The sequence below is a fragment of the Hyla sarda genome, chromosome 1 (assembly GCF_029499605.1).
Source record: "Hyla sarda isolate aHylSar1 chromosome 1, aHylSar1.hap1, whole genome shotgun sequence".
Lineage (NCBI taxonomy): Eukaryota > Metazoa > Chordata > Amphibia > Anura > Hylidae > Hyla > Hyla sarda.
The window spans coordinates 19273107-19293342 of record NC_079189.1 but is presented as its reverse complement, the minus strand read 5'-3'; the positions used below and the strand labels follow the sequence as shown (position 1 = coordinate 19293342).

The window sequence follows — 20236 nt, the reverse complement described above, 5'->3', positions numbered from 1 at the left end:
CTGTCTTGCCCAGACATCCATGAAACTTTATTTCAACCATGACTCATCTCTACAGAATGTGCCAGACAACAAACATTTTTGGACCCATACTTTTTCAGCACATTCTCCACCTGTTTCCTATCCCCCTATTAGTTAGGAGCCCCTAGTAGGTAATTAATGCGCCCAGTAGGTAATGCCCCAGTAAAGCTTCCAGATAAGTAATGCCCCAGTAGGTAATTAGTAGATAATGCCCCCAGTAGGAAGGTAGTAGGTTATCCCACCGGTAGGTAGAAGGTAAAGCCCCCTGTAAGTAGGTAGTAGATAATACCCCCAATACGTAGGTAGTAAGTAATGCCCACAGTTGGTAGGTTGTAGGCAATGCCCCCAGGTAAGTAATGTCCTCAGTAGGTAGTACCCCCAGATGGTAAATGCCCAAAGTAGGTAGTACCTAACGGTAAGTAATGCCCTCAGATAAGTAGTTTACACAGCTGGGTAGTGCCCCCAGTACGTAATGCCCAGAGGTAGGTAGTGGCCCCAGTAGGTAGTAAAAAAAAATCCCTACTCACCTTTTCACAGGTCCTGCGCTGAGGCCAGGCTCTCTACATCCTCTGGAGCAACATGGGACTTCTCTGACAGCAAGCAGGGACAGTGGTCTGGGTGAGAGCAGGGCCTCACTATTTTCTACTCGACATGAAAACATCACCTTATTTCATTGCTCCAACTCAAAGGCCAGAGCTAACGGAGTCTCAGTAGGCCTCCATAAATCGTTTCCATTTAAACCTATGTCGTTCAACTCGGATCCAGCTGCCAGATACCTCTTTATGATTAGGTGGTAATGGTGGGGACCATTTATTCTCTTAACAGTGCCCAGGTGCCCTTTTTATTTTGTGTCTCGGAGGAACTGTCAGCTTTCACATGAGGTTTGATGTTAATTAGTGGGGTTTTTATTTACCTCTTCAGCCCCTGATAGACAACTCCTCTAAAATTACCTAGATTTCCAATTGTCCAAAAATTTTCTGAAAGTTCGTCAAGCCTGGCAAACCCAATTTTTGAAAAGTTTGCTCAGCTCTAAATGAATCCTGCACTGGGAGGTCCCGTTGATACCGATTTACCAGAATTTTGTTTAGGATTAAGAAACGAAAAACAATTGGAGACAAGTTTCTGCGTAATTTTTTAGCTCCTTAAGTGATTTTTTATTTCACGTTCTCGATTCGCGTTCTTCCTTATTCAAAAAGAAGAGAAAGGAATGTAAAAGTTGCTGACGAGAATTTCTAAAAAGAGGAACCCTTAGGTTTACACATTATATATATAAACCTCAAGGATCAGTCTGAAGATTTCAGCACAGAGGAAGGCTACGTGGAGATTTCTCAAGGTAATTTATTCATTAGTATTGTCGTGTTATGTACCACAATTTAGGACTAGATTTTGCACTTGGTGATAAGATACTTTCAGATTTACATAGGAGATAATGTGAGGGAAAAAAACTAAAAGCTGAAACTTTTTGGTAAATATTCCCAGGAAAATAAAGTGAGCAGTAGTTGCAGCCTTATGTCCTGGGCCTGGAAATTCAATGGATCATATTTTACAAGTGAAGTTCTGTAAGTTATTAAGAAATAATTTTCACGATTTAATGTGCATGAGACTTTCATGTCTAGGAGATTTCCTTTAACTGGACAGAAACATGTTTAAGACATTACACAGTTAAGGAACATATAATTTAATACCGTGCTGATTTTGTAAGTTTGCTCATTAACAGAGAAAGGATCAGTCTACAATTTTATTCGTCAGTTTATTTGAACAGTGAGAGACAGAATAACAACAAGAACAAAAAAATAATAATAAATCCTGAAAAACACATTTCAAATAAGTTATTAATTGATTTGCATTTTAAGTATTTGACCCCCTATCAACCAGCAAGATTTCTGGCTCCCATATGTCTTTTGCAACAACTGAGATTAGGAACACTCTCTTAAAGGGAACACTCATAATCCTAACCTGTTACCTGTATAATAGACACCTGTCAACAGAAACCATTATCAGAATCCAAACTCTTTTAAACAGGTAGAAAGCTAGTAGTGTTCCCTTTAAGGGTGCTTTCACACGGAGTAATTCAAGAGGAATTTACTCGAGTAATTCCTCTTGAATTCTCCTCTCCAAATTAATTGACATGTCCTCTGCCCGTTGACTTTAATGTTTTTTCTGCGGTCCTGTTCACACTGCGGAAATGCTCTGCTAGCGAAATTCCGACGCTGAATTCCGCGTGCAACTCCACGCAAATTGTGCACAAATTGCGCACGAAAATAACATTATTTTTTCCGCCCGTAAATTTTTCGGCGTGAATAAGTCTAGATTTACTACGTGTGTGTCACGATGCCGGCTGGCAGGAGGTGGATCCTCTGTGCCAGAGAGGGATTGGCGAGGACCGTGCTAGTGGACCGGTTCTAAGTCACTACTGGTTTTCACCAGAGCCCGCCGCAAAGCGGGATGGTCTTGCTGCGGCAGTAGTGACCAGGTCGTATCCACTAGCAACGGCTCAACCTCTCTGACTGCTGAAGATAGGCGCGGTACAAGGGAGTAGACAGAAGCAAGGTCGGACGTAGCAGAAGGTCGGGGGCAGGCGGCAAGGTTCGTAGTCAGGGTGGATAGCAGAAGTTCTGGTACACAGGCTTTGGACACACAAAACGCTTTCACTGGCACAAGGCAACAAGATCCGGCGAGGGAGTGCAAGGGAGGAGATCAGATATAGCCAGGGAGCAGGTGGAAGCCAATTAAGCTAATTGGGCCAGGCACCAATCATTGGTGCACTGGCCCTTTAAGTCTAAGGGAGCTGGCGCGCGCGCGCCCTAGAGAGCGGAGCCGCGCGCGCCAGCACATGACAGCAGGGGACGGGAACGGGTAAGTGACCTGGGATGCGATTCGCGAGCGGGCGCGTCCCGCTGTGCGAATCGCATCCCCGACGGCCATGACAGTGCAGCGCTCCCGGTCAGCGGGACCGACCGGGGCGCTGCGGAGAGAGAGACGCCGTACGCGCTCCGGGGAGGAGCGGGGACCCGGAGCGCTAGGCGTAACAGTACCCCCCCCCCCTTAGGTCTCCCCTTCTCTTTGTCCGGTAACTGCCTCCCCTGGGATGAGGACACCGGGAAAGGATGGAGGGATTCCTCAACGGCAGGCAGTACAGCAGGAGTGGGAATGGGGAGGGAGGGCAGAGGGCGAGGCCTGGCACGGGGCAGTGTGACACCAGGACGAGGGCCATGAGGAGGCACCGAGGCTTGCCTGACTGGACTGGGAGGGGGGGAGAGGCACTTCTTAAGGCAGGCAGAGTCCATAAAGACCTTAGGGAGACCGGATACAGGGGGAACCACAGGGTCACGGCAGGGAGTACTGGGAACCGGTTTAAGGCAGTCCTTGAAGCAAGAGGTACCCCAGCTCTTGATCTCCCCTGTGGACCAATCCAGGGTTGGGGAGTGGTGTTGAAGCCAGGGTAGTCCAAGGAGAATTTCGGAAGTGCAATTGGAGAGGACCAAAAACTCAATTTTTTCGTGATGAGTTCCGATGCACATTAGGAGGGGCTCCGTGCGGTAACGCACGGTGCAATCCAACCTGGCTCCGTTGACCGCGGAAATGTGGAGTGGCTTGACGAGACGGGTCACCGGGATGCGGAATTTATTCACCAAGGACTCCCGAATAAAATTCCCAGAGGCACCAGAGTCCAGGCAGGCCACGGCTGAGAGGGAAGAGCTGGCTGAAGGAGAAATCCGTACAGGCACCGTGAGACGTGGAGAAGCCGACTTAGCATCAAGAGACGCCACACCCACGAGAGCTGGGTGCGAGCGTGCGTTTCCCAGACGTGGAGGACGGATAGGGCAATCCACCAAAAAATGTTCGGTACTTGCACAGTACAGACAAAGATTCTCTTCCTTACGGCGATTCCTCTCTTCCAGGGTCAGGCGAGACCGATCCACTTGCATGGCCTCCTCGGCGGGAGGCCTAGGCGCAGATTGCAATGAGGACTGTGGGAGAGGTGTCCAGAGATCTAAGTCTTTTTCCTGGCGGAGCTCTTGATGCCTCTCAGAAAAACGCATGTCAATGCGAGTGGCTAGATGAATGAGTTCATGCAGGTTAGCAGGAGTTTCTCGTGCGGCCAGAACATCTTTAATGTTGCTGGATAGGCCTTTTTTAAAGGTCGCGCAGAGGGCCTCATTATTCCAGGATAGTTCAGAAGCAAGAGTACGGAATTGTATGGCGTACTCGCCAACGGAAGAATTACCCTGGACCAGGTTCAGCAGGGCAGTCTCAGCAGAAGAGGCTCGGGCAGGTTCCTCAAAGACACTTCGAATTTCCGAGAAGAAGGAGTGTACAGAGGCAGTGACGGGGTCATTGCGGTCCCAGAGCGGTGTGGCCCATGACAGGGCTTTTCCAGACAGAAGGCTGACTACGAAAGCCACCTTAGACCTTTCAGTAGGAAACTGGTCCGACATCATCTCCAAGTGCAGGGAACATTGCGAAAGAAAGCCACGGCAAAACTTAGAGTCCCCATTAAATTTGTCCGGCAAGGACAGGCGGAGGCTAGGAGTGGCCACTCGCTGCGGAAGGGGTGCAGGAGCTGGCGGAGGAGATGGTTGCTGCTGTAGCAGAGGCAGAAGTTGCGACTGAAGTTGCTGCACCATGGTGGACACTTCCGACAGCTGGTGGGTTAGATGGGCGATCTGTCGGGATTGCTGGGCGACCACCGTGGTGATATCAGAGATATAAGGCAGAGGGACCTCAGCGGGATCCATGGCCGGATCTACTGTCACGATGCCGGCTGGCAGGAGGTGGATCCTCTGTGCCAGAGAGGGATTGGCGAGGACCGTGCTAGTGGACCGGTTCTAAGTCACTACTGGTTTTCACCAGAGCCCGCCGCAAAGCGGGATGGTCTTGCTGCGGCGGTAGTGACCAGGTCGTATCCACTAGCAACGGCTCAACCTCTCTGACTGCTGAAGATAGGCGCGGTACAAGGGAGTAGACAGAAGCAAGGTCGGACGTAGCAGAAGGTCGGGGGCAGGCGGCAAGGTTCGTAGTCAGGGTGGATAGCAGAAGTTCTGGTACACAGGCTTTGGACACACAAAACGCTTTCACTGGCACAAGGCAACAAGATCCGGCGAGGGAGTGCAAGGGAGGAGATCAGATATAGCCAGGGAGCAGGTGGAAGCCAATTAAGCTAATTGGGCCAGGCACCAATCATTGGTGCACTGGCCCTTTAAGTCTCAGGGAGCTGGCGCGCGCGCGCCCTAGAGAGCGGAGCCGCGCGCGCCAGCACATGACAGCAGGGGACGGGAACGGGTAAGTGACCTGGGATGCGATTCGCGAGCGGGCGCGTCCCGCTGTGCGAATCGCATCCCCGACGGCCATGACAGTGCAGCGCTCCCGGTCAGCGGGACCGACCGGGGAGCTGCGGAGAGAGAGACGCCGTACGCGCTCCGGGGAGGAGCGGGGACCCGGAGCGCTAGGCGTAACAGTGTGAACGCACCCTAAGAGAGTGCTCCTAATCTCAGCTTATTACCTGTGTAGAAGACACCTAAGAGCCAGAAATCCTGCTTATTTAAAGGGGGTCAAATACTTATTTCAAAATGAAAATCAACTTATTTCAAATAGTTGATCTGAATATTTTTTTTTTTGTTATTCTGTCTCTCACTGTTCAAATAAACTGACCAATACAGTTATAGACGGATCATTTCTTTGTTAGTGGGCAAATGTACAAAATAACAGGAGGTCAAAATCTTTCCTTCACTGTACTTACTAGACCACCTACATGTAAAAAAAAAAAAAATATATATATATATAAACTTTTGGTGAGAATAAGGTTCTGGAGTCATTGTCTACATAATGTGACTGATGTTAAATTAGGAAAACCTTCTGTAGAACTTAAAGGGAACCTGTCACATTAAAGATATATATTTGGGGTACTATTTGGGGTACTATTACTGTGGGTTTAGCTAGTATTTTGGGATCACAACCTTATTTTTTAGGTTTTTTTGTGAGGACTTGGACACAACAGGTAAAGTAATAGGGGCAACACGTAGTATAGTATTGATTAAATAACTAGGATAGGGAGTTTTTGCGCAACTGATGTTGAAGGTGTACGAGTGGCCAGCCTGATAGGGCATATGGACAGGTGTTGACCTGCTAAGACAAAGCCTGTAAGCTTTGTTCACAAAATAGTAAAGCGTACCTGCCCTTTCAGGTGACATTTTAGGATAAGTTGCTCTGTGTGTGTACATGAAGATCAGAACTATTTCTGGCCATTAAATAACTTGTAGCTGGTATTTTTAAGCAGATTTCTGCTCTGCAGGCTTCATGTATAATTTGCAGTTCTTTCAAAGCTGTGGGTGGAGCCTAATGTCCATACACTGTACACACAGAGGAGGGAAGCCTTTATTTCTTTGTCTCCATACATAAACCATACAGCCTGGAAGGCATAAAAAAAAAAAAAAAACAGCAGTGAGCAGTCTAAACTGTCTAAAAAGCCCTTGGGGGAGGTCTCTTACATACAGACTTATCTCAGTTTTCTGTATTATCTCACTCTGTGGTGCTGCTGTGTTCACAGGCACTTTCCCTCCCATCTCCCTCCTCCCTCTTCCATAGGTTTGCATTGCCTGTCTTAATTTGATGCTTAACCCCTTAAGGACCAGGCCATTTTATACCTTAAGGACCGGAGCGTTTTTTGCAATTCTGACCACTGTCACTTTAAACATTAATAACTCTGGAATGCTTTTAGTTATCATTCTGATTCCGAGATAGTTTTTTCATGACATATTCTACTTTAACTTAGTGGTAACATTTTGTGGTAACTTGCATCCTTTCTTGGTGAAAAATCCCAAAATTTGATGAAAAAAATGAAAATTTTGCATTTTTCTAACTTTGAAGCTCTCTGCTTGTAAGGAAAATGGATATTCAAAATATATTTTTTTTGGGTTCACATATACAATATGTCTACTTTATGTTTGCATCATAAAATTTATGAGTTTTTACTTTTGGAAGACACCAGAGGGCTTCAAAGTTCAGTAGCAATTTTGAAATTTTTCACAAAATTTTCAAACTCACTATTTTTCAGGGACCAGTTCAGTTTTGAAGTGGATTTGAAGGGTCTTCATATTAGAAATACCCCATAAAAGACCCCATTATAAAAACTACACCCCCTAAAGTATTCAATAAAACATTCAGTAAGTGTATTAACCCTTTAGGTGTTTCACAGGAATAGCAGCAAAGTGAAGGAGAAAATTCAAAATCTTCATTTTTTACACTCGCATGTTCTTGTAGACCCAATTTTTGAATTTTTGTAAGGGGTAAAAAGGAGAAAATTTTTACTTGTATTTGAAACCCAATTTCTCTCGAGTAAGCACATACCTCATATGTCTATGTTATTTGTTCAGCGGGCGCAGTAGAGGGCTCAGAAGGGAAGGAGCGACAAATGGTTTTTGGGGGGCATGCCGCATTTAGGAAGCCCCTATGGTGCCAGGACAGCAAAAAAAAAACACATGGCATACCATTTTGGAAACTAGACCCCTCAGGGAACGTAACAAGGGGTAAAGTGAACCTTAATATCCTACAGGTGTTTCACGACTTTTGCATATGTAAAAAAATATATATTTTTTTTACCTAAAATGCTTGGCTTCCCAAAATTTTTACAATTTTAAAAAGGGTTATAGCAGAAAATACCCCCCAAAATTTGAAGCCCAATTTCTCCCGATTCAGAAAACACCCCATATGGGTGTGAAAAGTGCTCTGCTGGCGCACTACAGGTCTCAGAAGAGAAGGAGTCACATTTGGCTTTTTGAAAGCGAATTTTGCTCTGGGGGCATGCCGCATTTAGGAAGCCCCTATGGTGCCAGGACAGCAAAAAAAAAACACATGGCATACCATTTTGGAAACTAGACCCCTCGGGGAACGTAACAAGGGGTAATTTGAACCTTAATACCCTACAGGTGTTTCACGACTTTTGCATATGTAAAAAAAATATATATTTTTTTTACCTAAAATGCTTGTTTTCCCAAAAATTTTACATTTTTTAAAAGGGTAATAGCAGAAAATACCCCCCAAAATTTGAAGCCCAATTTCTCCCGAGTACGGCGATACCCCATATGTGGCCCTAAACTGTTGCCTTGAAATACGACAGCGCTCCAAAGTGAGAGCGCCATACGCATTTGAGGCCTAAATTAGGGATTGCATAGGGGTGGACATAGGGTAATTCTACGCCAGTGATTCCCAAACAGGGTGCCTCCAGCTGTTGTAAAACTCCCAGCATGCCTGGACAGTCAGTGGCTATCTGGCAATACTGGGAGTAGTTGTTTTGCAACAGCTGGAGGCTCCGTTTTGGAAACAGTGGCGTACCAGACGTTTTTCATTTTTATTGGGGAGGGGGGCTGTGTAGGGGTATGTGTATATGTAGTGTTTTTTACTTTTTATTTTATTTTGTGTTAGTGTAGTGTTTTTAGGGTACAGTCACATGGGCGGGGGTTCACAGTAGTTTCTCGCTGGCAGTTTGAGCTACGGCAGAAAATTTGACGCAGCTCAAACTTGCAGCCGGATACTTACTTTAATCCTCCGCCCATGTGAGTGTACCCTGTACGTTCACATTGGGGGGGGGGAACATCCAGCTGTTGCAAAACTACAACTCCCAGCATGTACGGTCTATCAGTGCATGCTGGGAGTTGTAGTTTTGCAACCGCTGGAGGCTCCGTTTTGGAAACAGTGGCGTACCAGACATTTTTCATTTTTATTGGGGAGGGGGGCTGTGTAGGGGTATGTGTATATGTAGTGTTTTTTACTTTTTATTTTATTTTGTGTTAGTGTAGTGTAGTGTTTTTAGGGTACAGTCGCACGGGCGGGGGGTTCACAGTCGTTTCTCGCTGGCAGTTTGAGCTGCGGCAGAAATTTTGCCGCACCTCAAACTTGCAGCCGGATACTTACTGTAATCCTCCGCCCATGTGAGTGTACCCTGTACGTTCACATTGGGGGGGGGGGGACATCCAGCTGTTGCAAAACTACAACTCCCAGCATGTACGGTCTATCAGTGGATGCTGGGAGTTGTAGTTTTGCAACAGCTGGAGACACACAGGTTGTGAAACACCGAGTTTGGTAACAAACTCAGTGTTTTGCAACCAGTGTGCCTTCAGCTGTTGCAAAAGCTACAACCCCCAGCATGTACGGACAGCGGAAGGGCATGCTGGGTGTTGTAGTTATGCAACAGCTGGAGGCATACTACTTTGGCTGGGGATGCTGGGGATTGTAGTTACTGGTTTGCTACTTAACTCAGTGTGCCTTCAGCTGTTGCAAAACTACAACTCTCAGCAGTCACCGACAGCCAACGGGCATGCTGGGAGTTGTAGTTATGCAACCACCAGATGCACCACTACAACTCCCAGCATGCACTTTAGCTGATTGTGCAAGCTGGGAGTTGTAGTTACACAACAGCTGAAGGTGCACTTTTCCATAGAAAGAATGTGCCTCCAGCTGTTGCAAAACTACAAGTCCCAGCATGCCCATAAGGGCATGCTGGGAGTTGTGGTGGTCTGCCTCCTGCTGTTGCATAACTACAGCTCCCAGCATGCCCTTTTTGCATGCTGGGAGCTGTTGCTAAGCAACAGCAGGAGGCTGTCACTCACCTCCAACGATCCAGCCGCACAGGTCAGTCCCTCGTCGTCTCCGCCGCCGCTGCTCCTGGGGCCCCGATCCCAACAGGGGCGCCGGGGATCGGGGTCCCCAGCACCCGGGGTGCACGTCCCGCACCCGCTCACGTCCTCCGGAAGAGGGGCGGAGCGGGTTGCGGGAGTGACACCCGCAGCAGGCGCCCTGATTGGTCGGCCGGTAATCCGGCCGACGAATCAGGGCGATCGTGAGGTGGCACCAGTGCCACCTCACCCCTGCTGCCTCTGGCTGTTCGGGGCCGTCTCTGACGGCCCCGATCAGCCAATAATTCCGGGTCACCGGGTCACTGGAGACCCGATTGACCCGGAATCCGCCGCAGATCGCTGGACTGAATTGTCCAGCGATCTGCGGCCATCGCCGACATGGGGGGTCATAATGACCCCCCTGGGCGATATGCCCCGATGCCTGCTGAACGATTTCAGCAGGCATCGGGGACCGGCTCCGCTCCAGGTTGCGGGGGGCCGGTAAAACACATGACGTTCTCATACGTCATGTGTCCTTAAGGACTCGGAAATGGAGACGTATGAGAACGTCATGTGTCCTTAAGGGGTTAAAGGGGTACTCCACTGCCCCAGCATTCGGAACATTTTGTTCCAAATGCTGGGTGCAGTCTGTGGGGGTCGTGACCTCACGGCCATGCCCCTCATGCTTTCATGCCACGCCCCCTTAATTCAAGTCTATGGGAGGGGGCGTAGCAGCCAACATGCCCCCTCCCACAGACTTGTCTTGAGGGGGTGTTGTGTGACGTCACGAGAGGCGTGGCCGTGACGTCATGACCCCCACAGCCTGCATCCAGCGTTCGGAACAAAATGTTCCGAACGCTGGGGCAGTGGAGTACCCCTTTAAATGAGGTACAGGAGAAGACATGTTTTATCTGATTTTAAGAGGGGAATACATTCTGACAAGAGAGAAGGGATAGGTATAATATTCATCTATGCAATAAAAAAAAGCGAGGGTAAAAAAACATGTATAACATGTCAGTTTTACTATAAATATATAGTATTTACTATAATTTACTATAAATATATATTTTTGCATTCCTCAAATCTAGTATGGCCTCCATGTTGGAAAAGGCAGTCCAGTGTGCATCTGGCACAATGTATGCAATCCTTGAACAGCAGTTTGAGGGTGCATATTGTTGTGCAGGGTGTGTGCCAGTTGTTCATTTGGAAGCCCAAATCCTGGATCTAGAGGAGCAACTGGCAACACTGAGATGCATTGACAACTTGGAGAGGAGTCTCCTGCTCACTGAGCAAGTACTCTCTGGGGTAGAGGTGAGGGAGTATAGTGGGACGGAAGGGCAGGACAGTCAGGCAGTTAGCTGGGTTACAGTTAGAAAACAGGGTAGAGGCAAAAGTGTCAGGGAGGCTAGTCTTGAACTGGACACCTCAACAAATTTGCCCAGTTGGAAGAGAGGGGGATGCCATTTCAGAGCTAGCTGTACTGCAGCAAGATACTGCCTCTGACTGCCAGGGGGTGTCTGCTCCAGTAAGGAGGGAAGGAGGAATGCAGGGCAGGCCAGACAGGTACTCGTAGTGGGGGACTCAATTATTAGGGGGACAGACAGGGCGATCTGTCACAAAGACCGGGATCGCCGAACAGTGTGTTGTCTGCCTGGCACTCGAGTTCAGCACATCGCGGATCAGGTTGACAGGTTGCTGGGCGGAGCTGGAGAAGACCCAGCAGTCATGGTACATATTGGCACCAATGACAAAGTAAGAGATAGGTGGACTGTCCTTAAAAATGATTTCAGGTCAATTAGGCCACAAGCTTAAGGCAAGGACCTCCATGGTAGTATTTTCTGAAATATTACCTGTACCACGAGCCACACCAGAGAGGCAACGGGAGATTTGGGGGTAAACAAGTGGCTCAAAAGCTGGTGTAGGAAGGAGGGGTTTGGGTTCATGGAGAACTGGGCTGACTTCTTTGTCGGATACCGGCTCTACCGTAGGGACGGGCTGCACCTCAATGGGGAGGGTGCAGCTGTGCTTGGGGAGAAGATGGCTAGAATGGTGGAGGAGTGTTTAAACTAGGGAATGGGGGGAGGGAACCTACAACATAGAGGGGGAAGATAATGGGGGGGGACTTAATGATGTACCTGGGGGTGGAGCGGAGGGTGGGGTTAGAATAGTTAATAGGGATAGGCTTCATAGGAAGAAAAAACATACACCATTGAATTGCATGATGACTAATGCCAGAAGTCTGACCAATAAAACTGACGAACTGGAGTTGATAATGTCTGAGGAGGATTATGACATAGTGGGTATAACAGAGACTTGGTTGGATGATCGCTGTGACTGGGCGTTCAACCTACAGGGTTACAGTCTATTCAGGAAAGATCGGACAAAATGGAAAGGGGGAGGAGTTTGTCTTTATGTAAAGTCCAATCTGAAGGCCGCACTGCGGGAGGATATACGGGAGGGAAACGATAACGTGGAGTCATTATGGGTAAAAAAAAAATTCTATTAGGGGTTTGCTATAAGCCACCAAACATAATGGAAGAGGCAGACGATCAATTACTGAGGCAAATAAACAAGGCAGCAAATCAGAATGATGTGATAATAATGAGGGACTTTAACTATCCTGAAATAAACTGGGAGACAGAGACCTGTGAATCTCATAAAGGAAACAGGTTTCTGACTATAGCTAAAGACAATTATCTGTCCCAAATGGTGCAGGGCCCGACCAGAGGGGGCGCCCTATTGGACTTAATATTAACCAACAGACCTGACAGAGTAACTAATGTGCAGGTAGAAGGACACCTAGGAAATAGTGATCATGATATAATACATTATAAATTGTTCTTCAATAAGGGAATCTCTCGAGGGGCCACAAAAACATAAAACTTTAGGAAGGCAAAGTTTGATCAACTCAGAGAAGCCCTTAACACTATAAAATTGGATAATGTCCTCAAAAAGAACAATACTGACACTAAATGGGAGACTTTTAAAAATATCTCAAACTTTCACTGTAAGATGTAAATACCTTATGGAAATGAAAGGATCAGAAATAAAAAGAAAACCAATATGTATGAATAAAAATGTTAAGGGGGTAATAAATGACAAAAATAAAGCATCTAAACTACTAAAGCAGGATGGCAGTGAGGAAGCATTAAAAAGCTATAGAGAAAAATGTAAAATATGTAAAAAACAGATAAAAGCTGCAAAAATAGAGACAGAAAAACTAATTGCCAAAGAGAGTAAGACTAACCCCAAAATATTATTTAACTATATAAATAGAAAAAAGGTTAAAAATGAAAGTGTAGGCCCTTTAAAAAAATGATAAAGAAGAAATTATAAACGGGGATCAGGAAAAAGCATATATATTAAACAAATTCTTCTCCACTGTATTCACCGAGGAAAATAAAATGGCAGGTGAAATACAGGGAGATAAGGGAAACTCCCCAGTACAGGTCACCCGTCTAACCCAGGAAGAAGTACAGGTCACCTGTCTAATCCAGGAAGAAGTACAGTGCCGCCTACAAAAAATCAAAATAGACAAATCACCAGGTCCAGATGGCATTCACCCCCTGTGTCCTAAAGGAATTAAGTATTGTAATAGATAGACCCCTATTTTTAATATTCAGGGACTCTATAGAAACAGGGACTGTTCCCCCAGACTGGCGCATGGCAAATGTGGTAACAATATTTAAAAAGGCGTCAAAAAGTGACCCCGGGAATTATAGACCTGTTAGTTTAACCTCCGTTGTATGTAAATTGTTTGAGGGTTTTCTAAGAGATGCTATTTTGGAGTATCTTGATAAAAATAAATGTATAACCCCATATCAGCCTGGATTTATGAGGGATCGGTCCTGTCAAACTAACCTGATCAGCTTTTATGAGGAGGTGAGCTCCAGACTGAACCAAGGGCAATCGCTGGATGTCGTATATCTGGATTTTTACAAAACATTTGATACGGTGCCACATAAAAGGTTGGTGCATAAAATGAGAAGGATTGGGCTGGGGGAGACGGTGTGTAAGTGGGTAAGTAACTGGCTCAATGATAGGAAACAGAGGGTGGTTATTAATGGTACTTATTCTGATTGGGTGACTATAACTAGTGGGGTACCACAGGGGTCAGTCTTGGGTCCTGTCCTATTTAATATATTTATTAAAACCTTGTAGAGGGGTTGAATAGTAAAGTAGCAATCTTTGCAGATGATACTAAACTCTGTAAAGCAGTAAACACAATAGAAGACAGTGCACTGTTACAAATTAATCTGGATAGGTTGAGGGTTCGAGCAGAGAAGTGGCAGATGAGGTTTAACACTGATAAATGTAAGGTAATGCACATGGGGAAGAATAATCTGGGCTGGGATTATGTATTAAATGGGAGAACACTTGGGAGGACTGACATGGAAAAGGACTTAGGAGTCTTATTTAACAGTAAATTTTGCTGTAGGGACCAGTGTCGGGCAGTTGCTGCCAAGGCAAATAAAATCATGGGGTGCATCAATAGGGGCATAGATGCCCACGACAAGGAAATAATTCTACCGCTGTACAAATCACTAGTCAGACCACACATAGAATACTGTGTACAGTACTAGTCAGACCAAACATAGAATATTATGTACAGTACTGGGCACCAGTGTACAAGAAATATATAGTGGAGCTGGAGAGGGTTTAAAGACGGGCAACCAGAGTAATACGGGGAATGGGAGGACTACAGTACCCAGAAAGATTATCAGAATTAGGGTCATTTTGTTTAGAAAAAAGAAGGCTTAGGGGCGACCTAATAACTATGTATAAATATATCAGGGGACAGTACAGAGATCTCTCCATGATCTATTTATATCCAGGACTATATCTATAACAAGGGGACATCCTCTATGTCTAGAGGAAAGAAGGTTTCTACACCAGCACAGACGGGGGTTCTTTACTGTAAGAGCAGTGAGACTGTGGAATTCTCTGCATGAGGAGATGGTCATGGTTAGCTCTGTAAAATAATTTAAAAGGGGTCTGGATGCATTTTTGGAGAATAATAACATTACAGGTTATGTATACTAGATTTAAAGGGACAGAACGTTGATCCAGGGATTTATTCTGATGCCATAATTGGAGTCGGGAAGGAATTTTTACCTCTAGTATGAGGGGTTTTTGCCTTCTTCTGGATCAACTCAGTAGGGACTCAGGGTTATAGGTTGAACTTGATGGACTCTGGCTCTATATTATGAACTATGCTACCATGTCACTATAAATATAATACTTTATATTAAGTATGTGCAGAACGCTCCCTCCATACACACAGATACAAACACACAAAAAAGTTAGGGTGCTTTTACACCACGTTTTGGGTATACGGAAACCGGAACGGGTTGCCATATACCCAAAAGGTGGTGTGAATGCACCCTTACAAGTTTTAATTTTCTTTTTCATTTTCACCCCACATATTTTGTTTCTCAAGTATGGGAGTTTATGGTTAAGTGGGGGATGTCATTACAAAGAACTGGTCCAACAAAAAAAAAAATTTAAATAAATAAAAGTTGTTGCTCTTCGAAAGTGAGGAATAACAGCAAAAATGCAAAAAATAAATAAATAAATAAAAAAACAGGCCTAGATGTTATGGGTTTGGTTTGAAAGACTTTTGAGATGTAAAAGAATAAGAATATTTCGGAAATCTTCCAAATTTTGTTAAATGTCATTCACTATGTCTTGTCACAGGCACTAAAGCGGGAAAATGTTGATGCTGAGGTCATATCTTCCTATACTTCTAAGTGTCACAGGTACGTGTGGAGATGTTCGTGCTATATTTTTCCAATAGTTATGATGTTTTTTTCCTGGGACTGGAGACGTGACATCACACCATGCCCCCTTGTGACTACATGCCACGCCCCCTCCAATCATGTCTATGGAAGGGGGCGTGATGTGACTTCACGAGGGGGTGTGGTGTGCCGTCACGTCTCCAGTGGTCCCCCCCCCCCTGCGGATCAGACATCTTATCCCCTATCCTTTGGATAGAGGATAAGATGTCTTTGGCCGGAATAATCCTTTAACCCCTTAAGGACCGGGCGTTTTTCGGTTTTTGCTCTTTCGTTTTTTCCTCCTTACCTTTAAAAAATCATAATACAGATTTTTAGGTGCAAAATTTTAAGAGTTATGGCTTATTTTTTGCGCCACTTATTCTACTTTGTAATAATATCAGTCATTTTACCCAAAAATCTATGGCGAAACGGGAAAAAAAATCATTGTGCGACAAAATTGAAATTGAAAAATACAGCCATTTTGTAACTTTTGAGGGCTTCCGTTTCTACGTAGTACATTTTTCGGTAAAAATGACACCTTATCTTTATTCTCTAGGTCCATACGATTAAAATGATCCCCTACTTATATAGGTTTGATTTTGTATTACTTCAGAAAAAAATCATGACTACATGCAGGAAAAGCAGCAACAGAAGAATACAGCAGCACACTGCCAGCACAAGGATATAGGTGAAACATGAAAATGCAGTTAAAACATGGAGAGCTATACAGCTATGGTGTAATAGATGCAAATGTGAAACTATGAAATAGTGAGGCACTTAGCTCGCAAATTTGTCTCCGCCGGCGGTCAAATAGCTTGGACCGTCCCACCGCGATAAGGTGGCCTCCTTGGGACGGACCCTACACTGTGAATATGCCTCTGTGTGAACAGTTCAGTAAGCATGGCAGGATATGGAACATCCAAGACACCTTATATACACACCTGATAGAGGTGGGTGGGGTGCAAGGCCAACATGGAGGTAGCCACTCCCCCGTATGTGCAATACAGACAAAGAATAAGTCATCCAGCACTTTAGTTGATACCAAACTATTATATGGACCTGGCCTGCAGGTGCACGCTACTAGGCTAGATATACAGCAACAGAAGAATACAGCAGCACACTGCCAGCACAAGGATATAGGTGAAACATGAACATGCAGATAAAACATGGAGAGCTATACAGCTATGGTGTAATAGATGCAAATGTGAAACTATGAAATAGTGAGGCACTTAGCTCACAAATTTGTCTTCGCCGGCGGTCAAATAGCTTGGACCGTCCCACCGCGATAAGGTGGCCTCCTTGGGACAGACCCTACACTGTGAATATGCCTCTGTGTGAACAGTTCAGTAAGTATGGCAGGATCTGGAACATCCAAGGCACCTTATATACACACCTGACTTATTCTTTGTCTACATGCAGGAAAATGTATACGTTTAAAATTGTCATCTTCTGACCCCTATAACTTTTTTATTTTTCCGTGTTCAGGGCGCTATGAGGGTTCATTTTTTGCGTCGTGATCAGAAGTTTTTGTCGGTACCATTTTTGCATTGATCTGACTTTTTGATCGCTTTTTATTCATCTTTTCATGATATAAAAAGTGACCAAAAATACGCTATTTTGGACTTTGGAATTTTTTTGCGCGTACGCCATTGACCGTGCGGTTTAATTAGTGGTATACTTTTTTAAATCGGACATTTCCGCACGCGGCGATACCACATATGTTTATTTTTCTTTTTATTTACACTTTTTTTTTTTTATTATTGGAAATGCCGGGTGATTCAAACTTTTATTAGGGTAAGGGATAATTCAAAGGGTTAATGATTTTTTTACACTTTTCTTTTGCAATATTATAGCCCCCATAGGGGGCTATAACATTGCATTTACTGATCTTTAACTGTGTTCAATGCATCTCCATAGGGATGCATTGATCAGGGTTGTCGGCGATTGATTGCTCAAGCCTGGATCTCAGGCTTGAAGAATTCAATCGGCGATCGGACTGCAGGAAGGAAGGTAAGAGACCTTCCTCCTGTAGTACAGCTGTTCGGGATGCTGCAATTTCACCGCGGTGATCCTGAACAGCTCCCTGAGCTAACCGGCACTTTTTACTTTCACTTTTAGCCGCGTGGCTCAGCTTTGAGCGCGCGGCTAAAGGGTTAATACCTCGCGGGACAGCGATTAGTGCCATGCGCTATTAGAGGCAGGTTTTGGCTTCACTATGAAGCCGGGCCCACGGTGATATGATGGGGGGTCACCGTGGGACCCCGCGTTATATCACGGGAGCGGGACCAAGGACGTACTCATACGTCCTTGGTCCTTAAGGGGTTAATCTCAATCTGTTATTTGTCTTAGAAAGTTTTGATCGGTGGGGGTCTGAATTTTCAGAGCTCCTCTGAACAGAAGAATGAGCAGAGAGAAGTTCGTGCCGAGCACATTCTCTATGGTCTCCCTGTCATGTGATCCAGAAAACTCTTTAAGGGGTACTCCGGTGAAAAACTTTTTTTTTTTTTTAATCAACTGGTGCCAGAAAGTTAAACAGATTTGTAAATTACTTCTATAAAAAAAATGTCAATCCTTCCAGTACTTATCAGCTGCAGTATAATACAGAGGAAGTTCATTTGTTCATTTCCTTTTGAATTTCTTTTCTGTCTGACCACAGTGCTCTCCGCTGACACCTCAGTTCCTGACATGGACAGAAGTGTCAGCAGAGAGCACTGTGGTCAGACAGAAAAGAAATTCAAAAGAAATGAACAAATGAACTTCCTCTGTAGCATACAGCAGATGATAAGTACTGGAAGGATTAAGATTACGGTAAATACAAGTCATTTACAAATCTGTTTTTTCTGGCACCAGTTGATTTACAAAAATTTTTTTTTCGACTGGAGTACCCCTTTAATGTAAGTCTACAGAGAATGTCTTGATCACGTGACACAGAGCAGGTAGAGGAGCATGCGGCAGCGCAGATTCGTTACCCAGGAGGTACCAGGGACCAGGTGATCCCTAGAGTGGCCTATGGGCTCCCTGCTAGTCTCCCCCATATAAGCCCTTGGTGACGCTAGCTTCTCTCTCTCTTGAAGCTTCTCTCTCTTGGAGCTTCTCTCTCTTGGAGCTTCTCTCTCTTGAAGCTTCTCTCTTTTGAAGCTTCTCTCTCTTGGAGCTTCTCTCTCTTGAAGCTTCTCTCTTTTGAAGCTTCTCTCTCTTGGAGCTTCTCTCTCTTGCTTCCTGCTGAGGTCCAGTGCAGTCTTGTCTAGTGTGTGTCCAGAGTGTTTGTCAAGTCAAGTCCTGCAGCCGCCATCAAGTCAAGTAAGATAAAGTCACAGCTTTATGAGTCAAGTCAGTCCCTGTCATCTGTCAAGTCAGCGTAGTCTGCATTCAATTGTCCAGTCCTACTAAAAGTCCCAGCAAGCCCTTAACCCCTTCCCGCTATATGACGTATGCATACGTCATGAGCGGGCTCAAGCAATAGAACGCGGGGTCACGCGCTGACCCCGCGTCATATCGTGTCGGTCCGATGGCTGCCGGGGACCACGGCAATACCGGACATCACCGATCGTGGTGATGCCCAGTATTAACCCTTCAGACGCGCCGATGCCGGTTAACTCAGTGGAGCTGTTCGGGACCGCCGCGATGAAATCGCGGTGTCCCGAACAGCTTGCTGAACAGTTGGAGGATCCCTACCTGCCTCCTCGCTGTCCGATCGCCGAATGACTGCTCCGTGCCGGAGATCCAGGCAGAAGCAGTCGAGCGGCGATAACGCTGATCAATGCCTGGCTGTTGCCAGGCAGTGATCAGAGTATAAAATCAGTGTGTGCAGTGTTATAGGTCCCTATGGGAGCTATAACACTGCAAAAAGAAAAGTGAAAATAAAGTGTTAATAAAGGTCATTTAACCCCTTCCATAATAAAAGTCAGAATCCCACCCCTTTTCCCAATAAAAAAAGAAAACAGTGTAAATAAAAATAAAAATAAACGTATGTGGTATCGCCGCGTGGGTAAATGTCCGAACTATAAAAATATATTGTTAATTAAACCGCACGGTCTATGGCGTAGACGTAAAAAAATTCCAAATTCCAAAATAGCTTATTTTTGAACACTTTTTATACCATAAAAAAGTGAATAAAAAGCGATCAAAAAGTCTCATCAATACAAAAATGATACCAATAAAAACGTCAGATCACGGCGCAAAAATTAGCCCTCAAACTTCCCCATATGCAGAAAAATAAAAAAAAGTTATAGGGGTCAGAAGAGAACATTTTTAAACGTATACATTTTCCTGCATGTAGTTATGATTTTTTCCAGAAGTACGACAAAATCCAACCTATATAAGTAGGGGATCATTTTAACTGTAAGGACCTACAGAATACAGAGAAAGTGTCATTTTTACCGGAAAATGCACTGCGTAGAAACGGAAGCCCCCAAAATTTACAAAATGGCACTTTTTCTTCAGTTTTGTCGCACAATGATTTTTTTTTCCATTTCTGCGTGGATTTTTGGGTAAAATGACTATTGTCACAGCAAAGTAGAATTGGTGGCGCAAAAACTAAGCCATAATATGGATTTTTCTGTGCAAAATTGAAAGTGTTATGATTTTTAGAAGGTGATGAGGAAAAAATGAAAATGCAAAAACAGAAAATACCCTGCGTCATTAAGGGGTTAAGGTCCCTGCGTCACTGATCATCTCCTTGGTCCCTGGCTGAACTGTATAGACTTTACCTGTCTACCCTCAGTAAAGCTACCGATGTCCAGAACTTGGTGTCGAAGTCAATATTGCCCCTGTGCCTAGCCCAGGTTCCAGTGGTATTCCTTCGGGTGGTTTTAGGCTAAACCACGCCCT

The 20236-nt window shown here is 45.1% G+C and overlaps 1 protein-coding gene across 1 annotated transcript in view; it reads left to right on the top strand.

The window, feature by feature from the left end:
* The first annotated feature begins 1323 nt into the window (after positions 1-1323).
* Positions 1324-20236, top strand: part of SIGLEC1 (sialic acid binding Ig like lectin 1) — an 87984-nt gene continuing 69071 nt past the window's right edge. Inside the window, exons 1-2 of the mRNA XM_056552918.1 lie at positions 1324-1351; positions 15327-15388. Of these exons, the coding sequence (XP_056408893.1) occupies positions 15343-15388 (46 nt within the window). The 5' untranslated portion in view covers positions 1324-1351; positions 15327-15342. The remainder of the gene's footprint in view (positions 1352-15326; positions 15389-20236) is intronic.